This window comes from Gobio gobio, assembly GCF_949357685.1.
Source record: "Gobio gobio genome assembly, chromosome: 10".
Classification (NCBI taxonomy): Eukaryota; Metazoa; Chordata; class Actinopteri; order Cypriniformes; family Gobionidae; genus Gobio; species Gobio gobio.
Window position 1 is genome coordinate 37895333 of NC_137116.1, and position 19347 is coordinate 37914679.

At 35.8% G+C, this 19347-nt stretch overlaps 1 protein-coding gene across 4 annotated transcripts in view; it reads right to left on the reverse strand.

The window, feature by feature from the left end:
* Positions 1 to 19347, reverse strand: part of ccser1 (coiled-coil serine-rich protein 1) — a 99527-nt gene that overhangs the window by 72433 nt on the left and 7747 nt on the right. For 2 of the 4 annotated variants that reach the window (XM_079827221.1, XM_079827219.1), the window contains exons 3-6: positions 17775 to 17959; positions 5398 to 5488; positions 4790 to 4858; positions 4546 to 4660 (exon numbers count right to left, since the gene is read on the reverse strand). In XM_079827221.1, the coding sequence (XP_079683347.1) occupies positions 4546 to 4660; positions 4790 to 4858; positions 5398 to 5488; positions 17775 to 17959 (460 nt within the window). The remainder of the gene's footprint in view (positions 1 to 4545; positions 4661 to 4789; positions 4859 to 5397; positions 5489 to 17774; positions 17960 to 19347) is intronic. The other 2 variants (XM_079827222.1, XM_079827220.1) reach the window with 1 other exon arrangement.

The following is a 19347-nucleotide window of genomic DNA, read 5'->3' on the forward strand; positions in this document are numbered from 1 at the left end:
AAGTAATAACATATGGGTTATACATTTAAAACGGCATGAGGGTAAGTAAATATACACAGAATATTTAAATTTTTGGTATCATTTTAAATGCATTTAATACACCATGTCAAGTCACAAATAATTACTACTGATATTAGTTAGCACAGCATAAAAAGCATTAGCCTGGCTGACGATGAAAAAGCATAAACCCTAGGTCGGACAATCATGGCACAAATTGTGAGATCTTTAACATGATGAGAACAGAACAGTCCTGGGGTGCCATAAATTCGGAAAATAAATACAGAACTTGCTCAGATGCAACATAAACCAAAATAAAACTGGCTTGCAGGGCTACTCAGTAAGAAATCTCATTCAAAACTGTGTCAAAGATATCAAGACAAGGTCATTCAATCACCACCTGGTGACAAGGCGAAAATACGTTTTCTAGAAGCAGCATGCCTTTTATGAGGCATACAGTAGCTCAAATACACTATAAAATGTCATATAATAGTGTAGCTTTGGAAAAGTACTTCTTATAACATTTCAGCCATATAAGACAATACTTGGCACTGCATTTCAAAATTAAATCTACTTATTTAGAAAACATATACAGCACTTATTACAAGTAGTTGGCATGTAGGAGTTTGGGTACATTCTGTAATGATTTCAAAATAAACCCCACTCTATTTTGGGACATGCTCTAAAAACTGTACAAATAATTATAAGGTCAGGAAATGTATTCAATTTTCTAGGCTAATTTCCATGCTAATATAATTTGCTCTGTGTCCACATGGGATTCATCCAGTTTTGAAATGACTCTGCTGTCATTACGCACAAGGATGAAACTGCCAGTCAGAGTAGAATGAGAGTTTGAGAGAACGTTATCAAATCAAACAAACTGTCGGTGCAGTCAATGCCCTTGTCAATGGATCAGAGAAAGTTTGATAGTTTAGGGAACAAGATGCAGAGGAGGAAGTAGGACTCACATCCGCTGAGAACATAACTGTATAAATTAGTTTAATCTCACGTCAACATGATAATGATTTTATTGCTTGGCATGCTAGTTAGCGATCGCTGTATTTTACTTGGTACACTATGAATTAATTTAATCACAATGCATCAAATCTGGCTAAAGCTATGCTTTTGTTTGACATGGCAGGACAATTCCTCAAACCAGTAGTGATGCTCTATAAAATGAAAATACTAGGAATTGCGCAATAGACTTTCCATCAATACATATACACATACAATATTATATGGTCATATAGATGTCAAAGATTCTGTTATTAAATGTTTAAGTTTCTGTTCACACTTTCAGGCAAGATTTCCGGCTTTCTCTTCGTTGGGTGAAATATCAGTTATTTAGAAACATTTAATTGCATTTCCTCGCATATATCTGTAACGTTTCTCATAAATCGAAGCACAGATGACTTGTACGACTGACTTTCTTCTGTCAAACATCTTTTGTTTTTCACAGAAAAAAACAGTTTGGAACGACATGAAGATGAGTAAAGAATGACAATGTTCATATTTGGTTGAACTGCACTAAACATAAAAAGTACTAAATGTTTTCTTTGAAAGAGCTGACTTAGAAAATAGGAATTTAATAATGTCTCTACACTGCAGTGCTGACTAATTGTTTTCTGTAATTTTATGACCACATCAAGGCTTGTATTAATTTGAGGGATTAACAATAAGAACATCCCAACAGTTCAGGCCAAAGCTGAGAGATATTTGGATTTGTCACTTGCCCTTTTGTGCCAGTGCATATTTTTTTCAGCTTACTGCAAATGAAAAAAAATAACAATGTAATTAAATTGTAATATTTGTTAAATATTAAAATGTAAAATAACACTAAATAAGAGGGAAAATAAGTAGATGTGTTTGTTTACTGGCACATAATATAAAAAAATGGGGGGGAGGGTATTCAGGAAGATATTAAACTGATCAAAATAAATAAATGCTATTCTATGCTTGAAACCAGTGTTACGACCTGTATTTGTGTTGTTGAGCTGTGTTCTTTCACTGCCCTTTCTGTCTTGTTTTGTCTTTCTGATAGGTTGTCTGATGATGGGGTGTACAACAGTCATTGGCTGTTCAGTTGAGGCATGGTTTTTATAAGGATGCCGCTGGCACTTGACGGAGAGCTCATTTGTGGTTGTGATCGTGATCGGGTTGAGAGCTCCTCGATCCCACCTCCGGTCGATGGTTCAAACTTTTCGTTCAAACGAAAGTTGTTCTGATGGTTAATCACGTGGATCATGTTCAATTATGTTAAAAATATGTTAAAAGTTCTTGGAACATAGGGTTGTCCTGCCTCTTTCATTTGTTGAACTTGTTTGTGCTTTGTTTTTGATTTTTGATTGATTCGTTTTTGCCAACTGTATTTTATTTCGCTATTTGATTAGGTTATATATTGTATATTCATTTTGTTTGTTATTTTGGCCTTTGGTCACCCTGAAGACATGCTCCTCACAGTACTTAAAAGAATAGGCAACAAGTACCCAGATAAAAAAACTGTACAAAAGCTGTCACTTGGGTGGTACCCTTTCAAAGGGTACACCTTTGTACCTAAAGAGTGCATATTAGCAGCTCAAAGGTACACATTGTTACCTAAATGGTATGGTACAAGTACAACGGGGCTAAATGCGCCATTGATTTTATTTTCCTCTAAACCACAGGCAAACTTGCCTCAGCACTTTCCAAAACATCCGCTTTTCAAGATGCACATGGACATTTGTCTGATCTTTGACACGATCGCGGGCAGCAGCTCAAAGTTGACTATTCTGCACTCTTTTGATCTAATATTTGATGTTTTTAAAAACGTTATAGATTTATGTAGCAAATGAGAATCGCTAAAATGATTGAATATATTTGGAGACAAAGGTCTTCTTAATGATTTTCAGAAGATCTCCATTTTGTTCAAGGTAATTAAAACAACAGTTTTTCAATAACGAAAGAATATGTAAAAGTATGGTATTTGGGGTAAAAAGCGTCCCTGCTGTCAGGGCTAAAGGCACCATATTTAACATGTTCAATTTATTGACACGACATGGTTAGATTCAGAATGCAAATGTCTTTTTTTTTATTTTATTTTTATCTGTAGCACTTTGAGATTTTGTTTAATGTAAAGTGCGTTACAAATAAAATGTATTATTATTATTATTTATATATTAAATGAGCACTGTGTACATTTTAGCGGCATCTAGAGGTGAGGTTGCGAATTGCAACCGCTCACCCCTCCCATTCGAAGCACGTAGAGAAGCTACGGTGGCCGACACAGGACAAAGATGTCGTCGTCTGAGACAGCAGAGAGTAGCTAGCGCTCTGTAGAGCAGTTTTTCCATTTAGGGCTACTGTAGAAACATGACGGTGCAAAATGGCGATTTCACTGTAAGGGGACCCATGGTGCATGTAGATAGAAATGGCTCATTCTAAGGTAATAAAAACATAGTTCATTATGTAAGGTCTTTATACACCACTGAAAACATAGTTATGTATATTATATTGCATTTCTGTCAATAGATCCATATAAAGATAAATAACGATATTTATAAAGAAACCATATTTAAAAATGTGATATTAATCATACCACAATTAAATGTAATTTATTGTTAGTTATAAATCTATATTAAATTATTATGGGGTCTCCTTCAATGCTTTCAGAATCTTTACTTTTTAAAATGATTTTGTTTCTATATTTTTAATATACATTTCTATATTAACATTTTAATGAAAGCATATTTTTTTAACAAAAATGAATTTTATCTATCAAAATAAACAGAATATAGTTCAAACTTTTCTTAAGTGATTATTTTGAAGTATTAACTTAGACATTATTAAAAACGTGTTATTTTAGCTAAAGAATTTGCATCAATAATGTGTGCCTTTAATAAAAGGCCCCCCTCACCACCCCATACATTTATAAGATTTTTAAACAAAATAAACCACTTTTATGATTTATTTTCACATAAAATCTGTTGCTCCATAAATGTTCAATACAATCTGCAATCATACATAATGGGATTAATGAACATTTTATTTTAAGGTGCGCCTTTAGCCCCATTGTACCCTACATATTAGAACCTTTTTAAAGGGTACCGTCCTAGTGACAGCTTGTAGAGAGCGTATTACTTCCGGTGAGATTCTGAAGTGTGCATTCGATGGTTTGATGATTTACTATCCCATGAAGCCAAAGGAGAGAATATGTGAATGGCAGTGAAGTGACGCAACTGATGCTGGTAGGTCACATGATAATGACAACATGACGAATGTAGAACGTCCGAATTACCTTCTTAATACACACATTCATACTACAACTACTGAACTACAAATCTGACTGGGCCAGCAGAAAAAATATCTTATTGTTAAGTCCTTATTGTTGCAATTCTATTCAGTTCATGAAGCAGTTGGATGATCATTGTGTGGTTTGCAACAATGTAAACACCATTACTGAGTCATTAAAGCGGGCATGTTACATTATCCCCCCTGTCGAGAAAATTCAGGTTCACAGTGTGTCTGTGAAATTGAAAGGTTCGCAGAGAAGTTCCAGTGAGGAAAAGATACCTGAGGGGGGGCTCCCTGGGCTCTCGTCCAGGGGTCCGGTCAGTGGAGGCCTCCAGGGGTGAGGGCAGCAGGTTGAGGCATGATGCAAGGGATTGACTGGAATCTTCCCGTGATGCTGTAATAGCAAATCAAGGTGAAAAAAAATGTCTGGATAAAAACAACCTTCAACTTTCTTTATTTCCTTGGAATAGAGGATTTAATTTGATTTTTAAGACATTATTGTACAACAAACAAAATGTAGTACTTTGTCGGGTCGCCACTTGTCCAATGTGTAATCTGGGTCCTGAAGCAAAGCCAGCTGAGAACCACTGATCTAGGGGAAGTTCATGTCAAAATGACTTCATGTGCAGACGCTGCAATATTTACTTCTCTTGCAAAAAAAAAACTGCTTTGGCAAATATCAGCTATGACATCCGCAGTGTTTATCAGTCTAGAGGCTTTGCCTGTGGTGCATGTTAACTTGTAGCGTCGTATGTGCTGATGCAACTCCTCCCGAAAAATATCAGAACATTTGGAAAATTAAGATGACTACATGACTAATCCACAATTGCATGCAAGCACAACTTTATGGTGTAATATTTTACAAGGTATTAAAATCTGTAGACTTGCCCAAGTCTTTTTCGGTTAAAATTGGGGGCGCGGGGAGGGGTTGGAAAATAAGGTCTCGTCTTTTTTTATCTATGGCAAAAATCATTTCTTCAAGCGATGCAGCTATTATAAGAATGTGTAATTACTATAACAAGATATTCAGAGATTTAACAGCATGAATATGAATGAGAAATAAATGCCATAATACATGTTGCAGAGTCTGAAGTAAAAGGAGAAAGCAACTGGAGTCAGATAAAAACATACCATGGTGAAGTCGCTGGTCATCAGAGAGGTCAAGATCCAGCATCAGGTCATCCTCATCCAACTCAGACGAGCCAAGGTTATTCAAAACATCCTGGAAAAGGAGGGGGGGGGGGGGGGCGGATGATACAAGGGTCAAAATAAAACATTTTGTTTAAAGGGATAGTTCACCCAAAAATGAAAATTACCCCATGATTTACACCCTCAAGTCATCCTAGGTGTTTATGACATCCTTCTTTCAAACGAATACAATCGGAATTATATATAAAAAAATATCCTGGCTCTTCCAAGCATTATTATGGCAGTAAATGGCACCCCAAAATTCGACCGCCTTCCATATTCAACTTACAGAAAAAACGTAACTGGCGCAACGATGACGTCAGACATAGTGTAATGCCTCTCGTAATTCAAAACTCTTGAGCTTTCTTCTTAAGAAGGTGTAATGCCTCCATTTTACTTTACTATAATATATATATTTTTCTTACACAAATGATTCACATCAGAAGGCCTTTATTAATCCCCATTATTATGAATGGATGCACGTCTGAAAGAAGAATGTCATATACACCTAGGATGGCTTGAGGGTGAGTAAATTATGGAGTAATTTTCATTTTTGGGTGAATATCCCTCTAAGAGGTCTCAATGAGGAGGGTCCAGTGTCCATTTTACATTGTGTACCATCATTTTTCCAACATATTTAAGTAATCATATAAGTAATTCATTATACAGAACATAGTATATGTACATTTAGAATGCATTATTTCCAGCTCTTATTGCAAATTAAAAATATATTTTTATATACTTAGATCAAAATAAATGTAAAAAAAATATATATATATTATAATAAATATTTTATCAAATTATATATCTTTTAAATATAATTTAGCGGTGACATTTTTTTTTAACATACATGTACTGTTTACTGTATACATTTTTTGTGGTGAGGCCAATGAAAATATTGATAAGAGCCTAGGTCAATACAAATCGAATGACTGGCAAATAGGAAAAAATAAAATTCTTAATGTTGAAACCTAGTGCCCATACAAGATTGTGATTTTACTAGTTATGACATATTTAATGAATCCAGTTTACTGTAAGTAGTGACTAATGACTTTCTTAAATTCAGCCCAAACCTCCAGCTGCGTGTCAAGGTCTGTTTGTTAAAGCAGGATGACAAAAGAGGCTTTAATCTGATTCAAAGACGCCTCCACAGAAACCCTTCCTCACATCTGACTAAACGGCAGAACAACAAAAAAATCCACCATGTACTCAAGAAGCAGAAAACCTGGAAATCGCTCAATCCAAAGTAGGACTTTGAGTGCTGCTTTTCAAAGTGTCACACTGCCATCTTGTGTCCAATATGAAAAAAAACATATTTCGATTGAAAGCTAAAGGTAAAAAAAAAACAAGAAAGAAATTAATAAAACAAGGCCATTTATTCTAGCAAACAAGCAGGACTCAGCAAAGCTCTAATATGGAGTATTTGAGGCTAATCTTATTTAAAAGTGCATGTAAAAGACAAAAAGGCAAAAGAGCAGCCATTATGTCCTATTAAAGCGGAGAAGCGCAGCTCTTTGGCTAATTAAGCAGGACAGAGCAAAGGACTGGATAGTGCATCAGAACAGAAAAGTGCCTTAACTTTGACTTTGCTAGAAATTAAAGGGTCGCTGGGCACCTAATTAAAACTCTCAGGATTTGAAATGGCATGGCCTTTACTTCTATGAAATATTACGATGCCAAATGACAAAATGAACATAATACATCACTACTGTAACAATCTCAGTAAGAGTGTAATACTGATGAAGTGGTCGGCTTTAATCGGCGACCTGTTCAGACACCTTATTTAGATTGAAGAAGAATAGTGTCATGGTTCATAAATGTCCTTGTGAACATAAATGGCCATTGTACATAATCATGTAGTCTCCATCAATGAGATCACTACCCATAAACACAGATATTGACAACAGGAGCACAAAGGACAAAAACTGCCAGTGCTCGAAAAAGATGTCTGCGTGAAAAAGAAAAAAAAAAGATGAGATGGTCTTTTTTTTTCTTCAAGCGTTTATTTCTGAGGGATTGAGTAGGTGACAGAGAGCTGACATATCTCCCGATGTTCAGATAGATTTTTTTATCTTTTCATGTCAGTGTCAGGAGAAAACATGCTCTACTCATTAATGAAATATCCTGCGGCCCTTGACAAAAATATCAAAACAGTTCAATGCCAATGTAAACAACCTTTCCCTCCCTTGGTATTTCAGAAATCGCTTTTTAAAAAAAACACACGCACACAGGAGACAATCTCAGGTTACACATTAGCACGTTATGCAAGGATACTCCCTCTCAGACACATTTAGAATCAATCTGTGCTGCTACTAGAATTTTTTATATCAAATATATTAAAATATAACAAATATAACCTATGCATTAGAAAATGACCTGAGCAGACCTCGGGTCACCCGCATGCAAGATCTTGATACAAACCCATTTCTTCAACATGAGCACCAAGGCTCGACTCCAACGAGGGTTATTTGTTGTAAGATACAGCATGTTTATCAAATGGTTAAAAAAAAATTATCAAATGGTTTAAAAAAAAAACCTACATGACAGATTGGTACCATATTTGAGGGGGATTTTATTCATAAGTATAGCCAAAACAGGATATTTAAAAGTTAATGCTCATTTCCGCTGTTAATTTCTTAACACTGTTGAGTGTAATCTTAAGCAAATCTCAAAATTAATATCCATTTTACTGCACATTAATAAATTAAATTTAAATTATTATTATTTTTTAAATCTATTTAGTAGGGCTGTCTGATTGGGTTTTCTTTTTTTTTCAGTTTAACGCGTTAAGAAAATTTAAAGCATTTACATTATATGATCACGCTCTTATTCATGTATATTGCTTTTAAACCATCAAGCATGAAAAGACGCAAAAGAGAACTGGTACTGGTGCACATCTGTGAATCTCCTGTCTGTGTGACAAACACACACATACATACACACACACACACACACACACACACACACACAACTCGTGCGCACAGAAAGCCGCTTTAGACAGTGCCCCAGTACCGCATTGATTTCTCTTTTGTGCTTGAACGGACAAAAACACACAAAATTATGCCAACATGCCAGTTTTGTTGAGTATCCGCATAAACACAGTCTTAAGCCCTATTCTCGTGGGGTCATAAGGTATTTTCATAATTGACAGGGGCTAGTCTGTGATTTTATTGCCGTCCGAATCCAGAATGTCAGTGTTTTTCTCCCACCACCAGCGTAAAAATCCCTGACCGAATTACCTACTGTTTTTTGACAAACACCAAGGTCATGTGGTCATTTAATTGCCGTCCGAATGCAAATCTCTGAGTTTTCAAGAATATAATCACTTCAAATTCACTGTTTATATCCTTTTTGACCACTGCGGATGACCGTACGGTTGTGCTTCGCTGTGATTTGGATGCATTTTAAAGATCTAGACTTTTATTACTAAAATGCTGGCAAGTATTTACAAGAGCAATTTTTTCATCACCACTCAAAATAAAAAATAAAAGCACGTAAACATTTGAAATGGGCCGTTATTACGGCAGCCATTATATATGTTAAAATCACCAAGCAGCATGTTTACCTCATGTAAATAAGAGGCTGTATTAACTTATTTCCACTAATTTCCATGTGGAATAAAATGGCATCCTTTATTTTGAAATACAAGACAGAAAACCATTTTAACTATGTGCATCTACATATCTTCCTATTTTTAAACAGATTTAAATAATAATTAGGATATTATTTTCCTATTATTAAATTAAATATGCATTTATTCCTTATTATACCAAGCATATGACATTTTATTTACAGCATACAATTGACCACGTGAGCAGTGCGTTCCCAGGTGCGCAGGATCACAAAACTCACTCCTACTCACTCTGGCAGGGCAAATACAAATCTAAACCGGTCTGACTGGGCCAATAGAAAAAATCCTTAGGGTTGAGCCCTGATATCTTAAACCCATTATTATAAATGCCACATTTAGCTGTGAATTTATGTGAAGATTGTTTTAAATTCATTCAATTGTTTTAAAGCCTAATAAAAAGTTAAAATTGGTAGCTTTCTATTATATATAATTAATGGCTATAATAGATTTCTTTCTAACTTTCATAGAGACATCAGTAGCAGTATTGGTATCTGTGATATGGCCTTCATTCATAAAAAGATGCCATTAGGCAAATATTTAAAATATACTGTCTTTATGTTGTTTCCACATTAATTTGGAGATTAAATGTGAAATTATTACAATATAAAAATATGATTAAAAACTTTAAATGTTCATGAAAAATGTGCAATTAGTTAGTAATTTTTTTAGACAAAAAATAAATAAATAACTGACAGCTTTCCCATATTGGCCAGAATTTTGATCATTTAAAAAAAAAAAAACCTGTTGGCATCAGTTGTACAGCTGGACTTTGTACATGCATATTTCAAAGAGACAACTAAACAATGAAACAAATAATGGCTTATTTCAAGTCTAGGCCACAATGTATCGGAGCAAAATAAAACCTGATTCAATAAGGCAGCTTTGTCATAAGTGAAACCCATACAACGACATAACTCGCTGCTTAGTCACCATAGTACGATGCATCGTTGGAAAAAACGAACTAGCTAGTCAAGAATGTTTCCCGAAAGCATAGTAACTTTTTCCAACCACACAACTTTGCAATGCTTATTTGCCAATGTTCGTCTGAACTATGGTTTCAGTTAACAACACCAAATCTTTGAACTATGCTGGTAACGATGGAACTTGTGACTATAGTTGGCGAACGATGCTTTTGGGAAACACTCCAGCATGGTTTCATTCATCAGTCAGACCAAATTCTCCTGCTATACCTATGAAGGTTGAAAGCAAGCTAAATCAATAAGACTGTATCAAACAAGCACCATCTTTATGCAAATGAAGCTGTAGAAGAAAGAACAAAATTACTGAACAAAGCTTGCTTGCCAAAGATTTCATAAATTGGAAACTACTGTAGTTCCTCAAATGTTAATGTTTGAAGAACATTAGAAGAGCAGTAAATGGCATGCTTCCCTTGAGAGCAGTGAGCATGACCACAAATTCTCACTGTGACAATGGAATACTTCCCTTTTCCTGCAAGTCTTTGTGTTTACACAAAAAAAGTTATGCGTGTCTGCCTCGTAAAAAGTATGTTGATGAGCATTTACATTCTTTCGGGATTACAGAGTTAGCTTAGAAATTCTGCAAAAAAAAAAAAAAAATTCAGTGATTCAGGCATGAATTATTTCTAAAATAAATAAATAAAAACTGTTATTCATGCTTAAGTTAATTTTTAAAATGACTCACGGGTCAGTGAGAGTGTCGAGAGTGTCAGTTATTAGACCAATTCATACAAATAACTTGAGTTTAGGACATGATTCGAGACTGATTCATTAAAAAGGACTCACACATTCAATCGCAAATCGGACATCAAGGATTACAATATTCATTCTTCCATGCAGCGAGCACAACGCAAAATGCTGCCCTTTCTCTGAACTTTGACTGGAGCCGTCGATTGCAGAACGACTGCACCGTAGGAGGGGATTTTCCTTCAACAAATCTGTTTCATCCTACTATTAAAATGTGGGCTTGTATATCTCTCTTTATCTTTATCTGGCACAGCATCGAAAATAAAAGAAACAGGATCCTCAAAGTGAACCAAAACATGCAGCATGTTCCCTAAGATTTCCTACGTCTGTTGGCAAACCCTTGATCAGACACGCTGCCTTCAGGACGCATCTTCGTCCAAGAACAACTGGAAAACAGGATCATGTAAATGAAAAGGTCAGGTCAGCCCACAGCCACAGTGAAGGTGAACTTCACTCACAATTTTTGCACAGCACATGATTTGATGACAAATTAGCAGTGGCACCTTAGCAAGCATTAAAGAACAATAACACAGGATGTGGCGTTTTCCTCCACTGCGCTGGAAAACAAGAGCAATTAGTTTGGCCTCAAGCGGTGCAGGTGCAGACTACATTATTCAGAAACAAAGGGTTTATGACTTTATAGGAACTAGCCAAAATTATGAGCAATTGTTTTATGTTACTGACAGAAACAATATTTTCCTGTAAGGGTTTTGTTCATACAACATAAAAATCTATCTGAAGCTTAATTGTTCTGATTTATCTGCTTAACACCAATGACCGGCACCAACTAAAAATAGTCATATAGTCATATAAATAGTCTAACTTAACTACACTACCATTCAAAAGTATGGGGTCAGCAAGTTCTTTGTTTGTTAGTTTTTTTTAAAGGGTAAATAAACCCTTAGCTCATCGCTTAACTCCACCCACTGGCAATATTTGAAAAATGCTGGAAAAGTGGGCAGAGCCCAGCGGAGACAGAGGGGATGAACCGAGGGCGGGACTGAGCAGAGGGAGTGCACCTTAGACCCGCAGGGACGGATTGATTTACAGCTGTCTGACTCGCGAGTCGCAAAGATGGAGAATGACTGGAGTGACGCCAGTAGCTTTGCAACAGAGCGGTCATTCTCCCCCACCTTCACATGAAGTTGAGGAGGGGGAATTGTCTGTAGACACAGACCCGGAGCCTTATCAATGCGAGCCGCTGGCTCAAACGGTGTTAACTCCCGATGCCGACGATGCTAGCGAAGCAGCAGCACAAGAGAACTGACCTAATCTATGAACAGTCAAATCCTTATACTGAATGCCACTAAAAATGGATCAGATACATTCGATGTATTTTCATTCAAATTAACTGAATCAATAAGCAGCGCAGGACCAATAAGTTCAAACCTAATAGCCTATTCTAAACAGATTTCCTCAAATAAAAGTTAAGACTATATACGCCAGCACTTTACGGTATTTTTGTTCGTTACCTGATTGATTGATTGTTACCACGGTAACCACTTGCGCGTCAGGGTTTGAAAGTGCGTCTCATGTATGAAAATGATCTTCTGTACACATGACGGGCGGCAATAATGTCGCAAGAAATGTCTGACGTGTACTGACTACTGCATTATTTAACCGTATTTTCTTCATTACAATGTTAAAGCAAGTGTCAAGTAAGTTTAATTCAAAATGTTTCTACTTCATGTCACATGAGAGTTCATACTGGAGTGAAGCCGTTCTCATCATGTGATTGGGGGAAAAAAATCTGAGGGCGTGGTGAGCTCGTGCCAGGGGCGTGGGTAGTGAGCTTTTACAGTCTATGGTAGTGAGCCGTTGGAAGTGCCATCCTAGGTTACAATGACCTACAACGTCCAATAGGAAAATTCAACTGCAGTAGCCACCGTTCAACCTTAAGAGGGCAGCACTTAGACGGTTTTACACCATATTTTATAGAATTGAACAGCATTAATAAAGCCCCAGTCTTGCAGATCATTAACTAAAAAAAATTGGTTTAGGGTTTAGTTACCCTTTAAAGAAATGAACACTTTTATTAAGCAAGGACACATTCAACTATCAAAAGTGGCAGCAAAGACATTTATGTTACAAAAGATTTAAAATCAATGCTGTTCTTTTGAACTTTCTATTCATCAAATAATCCTTAAAACAACATTTATATCACCGTTTCTACAACAATATTAAACAGTACAACTGTTTTCAACAAAATCAGGATATGATTTTTGAAGGATCATGTGACACTGAAGACTGGAGTAATGATGCTGAAAATTCAGCTTTGCCATCACAAGAATAAATTACATTTCCAAAAAAAATTACATCGAAAAAAAAATTTGATTGGGACGTCCCTATTTTAAAGTAGCAAGCTACTTTTTTCAAGTGAATAGGCATGAGCCAGTATGGTCGACTATCCCAAACATCTAATAACCATCAAGTTAAAGGGATAGTTCACCCAAAAATGAAAATTCTGTCATCATTTATTCACCCTCAGGTTATTCCAAAGCCAGTGCTTGAAATAGGCCGGTATGCACCGGTGCACAGTACCGTAACTTCTCTATTTTAATCAGTAGTGACCTTCACTTTTTCTTGCATACCGGCACTTCTCACATGTTGCCGGTACTCTGAGTGCCCACATCGAAACATAGAGGCAGACTATCAATCAATTATATGAATGGATCAATTGTCTGGGCAAAATGACTGCGACTGAAGCCCAATTGTTTAATTTTGCACGAGTGGCATGCGAACCACCGTAGGCTAGGCGCGTTCACTAGCGCGCTCCAAAACTGTTAAGACTTGCCAAGCTGTTCTTATGCAACGCTGATGATAAAATGTGATCTAAAACAGCCACTAAAATGACAGATAAAAAACATCATCCTCCAAGCTTTTTAAATTCATGATGACCACATTTACTATAATGCATCACATTCTATTGTATTTAGTGTGGTCAATTTTGACTAGTTGTAGAATTTGTAATAGATAATCTGTTAAGTGAATAGATTTTTCACTAAAGATTTATATTACAACTGTGGCATGTTGTAACTATAGTTTCAAACTGTGTTGCTATTTTTCATAACAAATGCTATACATAAAATAAAAAAAAAGAAAGTTAACATTGGCCTAAGCATGGTAATGAGGAGCCGTCAATGGTCTCCCTTGTAATTAAATCCTTATGTTCAAACCAAAACTACGCCATTGCGAGGGACCGAGAGAGCCAATCAATCCCCCCCATAACCCCGCTCCGCAAACAACCCTGCCCCCTTTGGTGAGTACCAGTACTTTATTTTTTCCATTTCAAACACTGTCCAAACCTGTATACAGTTCTTTGTTCTGTTGAACACAAAGGAAGATATTTTGAAAAATGTGAGAAACTGAACAGTTCTGGGGCACCATTGACTTCAATAGTATTTTTTTCTTACCAATGAAAGTCAATGGTGCCCCAAAGCGGCCGGGTTAAAAACAAAAATATCTGCTTTTTAGTTCAACAGAAGAAAGAAATTCATACAGGTTTGGAACAACTTGAGGGTGAGTAAATGATGATAGAATTTTCCTTTTTTTTGGGTGAACTATCCCTTTAAGATAACTAATGAATGTTTTCGGAATTGATTTTTAAATATTTACAAGACAAAAATTGGAAAAAGTGGTTTAGCATGTTAAAGCATTAACTGTTAGCATGCTGAAGTACAGCACAGAGGATTTGTTCTTATTGTACCCCACCATTACAGGCTTGTACTCAACCGCATTCAACTTCAACACAATCTCTGTTGGACTTCAAATGGCCTGCTGTGAGTAATGCTCATGTTATGCTGCATAATCCACAGGTTTATTGTGAGGTCTTGTGGAGAGATTAAAGGACAGGAGTCTGCTTTTAATAAACAGAGATGGTGGTTTTAAAAAACTTGCAATAGAAAAAAAAAAGGTTCAAACCGTTGGGACACTGTGAACTATATGTTTTACAACCACAACATAACTATTCAAACTCTGGAATGAGGAATGAGAATCCATGAGACCAAGTGATTAGGTTACAATGAAGGATCACACAAGACTTTTCGCATCAGCGCTCAGTTTGAGGACAGTCTGTTCTAGGTAGATTCGCAGCAGTGCCATACTTTTCCATTTCATAATTATTGATTTAACTGTACTTCACAGCATATTCAGTGATTTGGAAAGTTCTTATATCTATCTCCTGCTTTTAGCTTTTTAATTACTTCTCAGAGTTGATTCAACTGTTCTTTTTTCTTCAGGTCCAAGTTCTGCCACAATACTGCCATGCGGGAAGATGATTGATGAGATATTTTGCAAGGGTTGGCCGATTTACCGGTAGACACGATTAGCTGGTAGAAATGTCAACCGGAATAGATTTTGGACTATCGTCTTTATCGAGGTTATGCTCATGTGACGTTGCTGTGCTACTTGGTCATGAAAGCTGAACACAAAAGATGATATTTTGAAGAATGTTTGTAACCAAGCAGATAGAGCAACCTTGACTACCATAGTAGGGAAAAAATACATAATCTGTTTTATTACAAACATTCTTCAAAATATCTTCTTTTGTGTTCAGCAGAACAAAGAAACAAATACAGGTTTGGAACAACTTGAGGGTGAATAAAAGATGACAGAATTTTCATTTTTGGGTGAACTTTCCCTTTAAGTGAACGTAACAGTTGCGAGAGAAAACGCACAAGTATATTGAATCCGTTCAGTCAGTCTTAAAGTGACAGCATACAAATGTACCAGCTCTCTTTATTAATGCTATTCAAACAACATAAAGAGAAAATCTCTCACTGATTTTGACTGAATCACTTTTGTAACTTTAATAAGAATAAGGCCCTGTCCACACAGATACGCGTTTAGCTCTATACGTAACAATTTTGTACCGTATCAATGTTTCGTCCACACGGATCCGGTATTTTGGGAGCATGAAACCAATATTTTTTGAAACCGGGTGACCCTTGCGTTTTCGTGTGTACAGCCAATCCGTATATATTTTGTGAAACGGTGAGGTCCTCACACCACGTCCCACACGGGAAAGACTAGAAAGGGATGCAGCTACGGGCACTGGGCATTTGCACATCAATATTGCGTCATTTAATTACTGTATTTGCATTATTTCAAGTTTAGGGTTGGGGTAGGCGTTAATAAAACACATCTGGTAAGTAGCAAATATATTTATTGTTATTTTATTGTGAGATTTTGCCTCACTTCCTACCATTGCTGTACCCCTTCTAGCCACAACTCTTCTTCTCCGTTTTTAGTGTATTTCTGTGGCAGAATTACAGCGCCACATACTGGCCTGGCATGTATACTACATCGTTTTGAGTCGGTTTCAGTGCTCTCGTGTGTACGCAGATATTTCTTGAAATGAGGAAAAAAAGAAGATTGGATAGGGAAAGCTCTGGCTTCGTGTGGACGGGGCCTAAATGCACCAGTATATTTCATTTACACAGTAAAGACTATGCATTGTTTTTAATACATTTGATTACATTTTATGCAGTATTGATGTGCTTGAAGTGTTTTCTTTGCCCTTTTTTTAAATCACAGATGATTTGTCTTCAGTAAGATTGAGAGGTTCTTAGGCTAGTATTAGTTTTTCAAATGATAAGAATTATGAAATTTCAATACTATCAAATTTTGATATAAAAACCTTATTTAAAGCTAAAATAACTAAATTGTTATATATACCATTATAGTGAAATCAAATTACTCATATCGTGATATAAGATTTTGGTCACCCATCCCTATATTTTGCAAATATTTTTTTTCAAAATTTGTGTTTATCATGCATAAATGTGACCCTGGACCACAAGACCAGTCATAAGGGTAAAACATTTTTTTTAATTGAGATTTATACATCATCTGAAAGCTATAAAATAAATAAGCTTTCCATTGATGTATGGTTTGTTAGAATAGGACAATATCTGGCCCAGATACAACTATGAAAATCTGGAATCTAAAGGTGCAAAAAAAAATATATATATATTATATATATATATATATATTGAGAAAATAATCTTTAAAGTTCTCCAAATGAGGTCCTTAGCAATGCATATTACTACTAATAATACATTTTTGATACATTTATGATAGGAAATTTACAAAATATCTTCATGGAACATGATCTTTACTTAATATCCTAATGATTTTTGGCATAAAAGAAAAATCCATAATTTTGACCCATACAATGTATAGCTAGCTATTGCCACAAACATACCCGTGCGACTTGTGACTGGTTTTGTGGTCCAGGGTCACAAATGCCTTTTTTTTGTGTGTGTGTGTGTGCGTGTATGACTGAACAGATATGATAATAGTTAGATGCCTGGCTGTCATGCCTGGCTAGCAATCTGTTTAGTCACAGAATGCAGTCTATAAGGAAATAGCAATGTTAGCTAAATGTTTTGACAATACAGACAATAAAGTCCCGTCCTCAGCTGTGCAGCGCATCTTTATTGGCTGAGGGGGACACACTCACTGGCCAAAGGCTGCAGCCCAGAAATGTCCCGAGCACAGCAACTTAAGAAAATAAGAAAACACAGGCACAGGGCAGTGTCACTGTAGACAGAAAAAACACCACACACTTCTAGTGGATCAAATGTAATAACTGAGAGGGTTTATTTTTGCTTAAATTCTTCATAGCACACCTTTAAAGATTAAATTCTGCAAAACAACATAACACGAACATCCAGATGGTTGAATACATATTAGAGGCACTCTACAGGGTCAGATGAAAGTTCAGGGAAAGTGGCCAATGGATGCTGGCCCTGCTGACCTGCTGGCTAAAATGGTGTGAGAGGATTTGTCTGTTTAATTAAGCACTGCGATTATATCGCTGGGTGGGAATTTAATCCCTCGGAAGATGCAGTGAGAGTCTACATCATTGGTTTTCAAAGACACACATTTAGATCAAATAGACCAAATCAACTACTAATTTCTGAAAATATGAGTTTGAGCAATGGAATCACATTCATACATACCAGGCTGCCCAGTTTAGAAGATGAGGAACTGGTTCTCTGCTTGGATAAAGTGTTGCCCTCCATGCAGTGAGGATCCCTGAGGCTGAGGTGAAGTCTGGGTCCTCCTGCACCCTCAGAAGCAGACCGTAGACGTCTCTCCATGCGCATCACCTCATGGTATGGGCTCACGCTGCTGCACATGGACACTGTGAAGGATAAAACACATATGGAATCATATCCATCAAAACAAAGAGCTACTTGGCCAACAGTTTTGAGTTATATAGCAGTTCTGGAAAGTGTACAATACATCATCATTTACTATAATTCTCATTAGTAAGCATTAGAGGTGCAGCGATTCACTTGCTTTCTCAATGCATCGATTACAAATCCTGAAAATGCATATGGCACAGATTTTTGAATCGTGAATCGTTTATTTCAGTCAATAATCGATTTTAGCTAAGAATCAAATGAATCATGATTCAATAGTGATTCAAAAATATAAATTAATAAAATATATATATATATATATATATATATATATATATATAATTACTGCATAATATATAATTACTACATAGCGTGAATTACAGGGATAGTTCACCCAAAAATTAAAATTCTGTCATCATTTCCTCATCCTGAAGTTGTTCCAAACCTGTATGAGTATCTTTGTTCTGCTGAACACAAAAGAAAATATTTTGAAGAATGTTTGTAACCAAGCAGCAACCATTGACTACCATAGTAGGGGAAAAAATACTCTGGTAGTCAATGGTTGCTCGATCTGCTTGGCTACAAACATTCTTCAAAATATCTTCTTTTGTGTTCAGCAGAACAAAGAAACTCATACAGGTTTGAAAAACTTGAGGGTGAGTAAATTATGACAGAATTTTCATTGTTGGGTGAACTATCCCTTTAATGAAGATGTTGTGCAATGAATTTAATAATCCTTAATCAAATCACATCGAATTTTATCGTGAATCATCTTGAATCTAATAGCTAATGAATTGAAAACCTATGAATTGTTCATCAATTCGCTATCTACCCAAAGATTCATAGCCCTTGTAGGGCACATAACCAACATTATATAAGGTTTAATAAATAGTTAACATAGCTTTAAATTGATGGCCTGGCATATTTAATATTAAAAGTATATAACCAAGATCCATATCTATATAATAAAATATTAAAAGATATAATATAAATGTTTAACATTAGTATCTATTATAAGCAAATATCAGTAAAAGATTTATTAATAAATCCTACCATTCAAGTTTGTTTTTAATACTTTTACTGAGCTTTTATTCAGCAAGAATACATTAAATGATCAAAATGTGACAGTAAAGGCATTTATAATGTTACAAAAGTTTCTTGAGCACCAAATCAGCATATTAGAAAGATTTCTGAAGGATCAAGTAATGACTAATGAATATTTCGTAATTGTAATAATATTTCACAATATTACAGTTTTTACTGTATATTTAATCCAATAAATGCAGCTTTGGTCAGCATTACAAACTTCTGGGGTGGGATAGGAAAACCACTTTGATACCAAGTTTCCGCCAACTGATTAAAATGTCTACAGAATCTTGTTGTATGT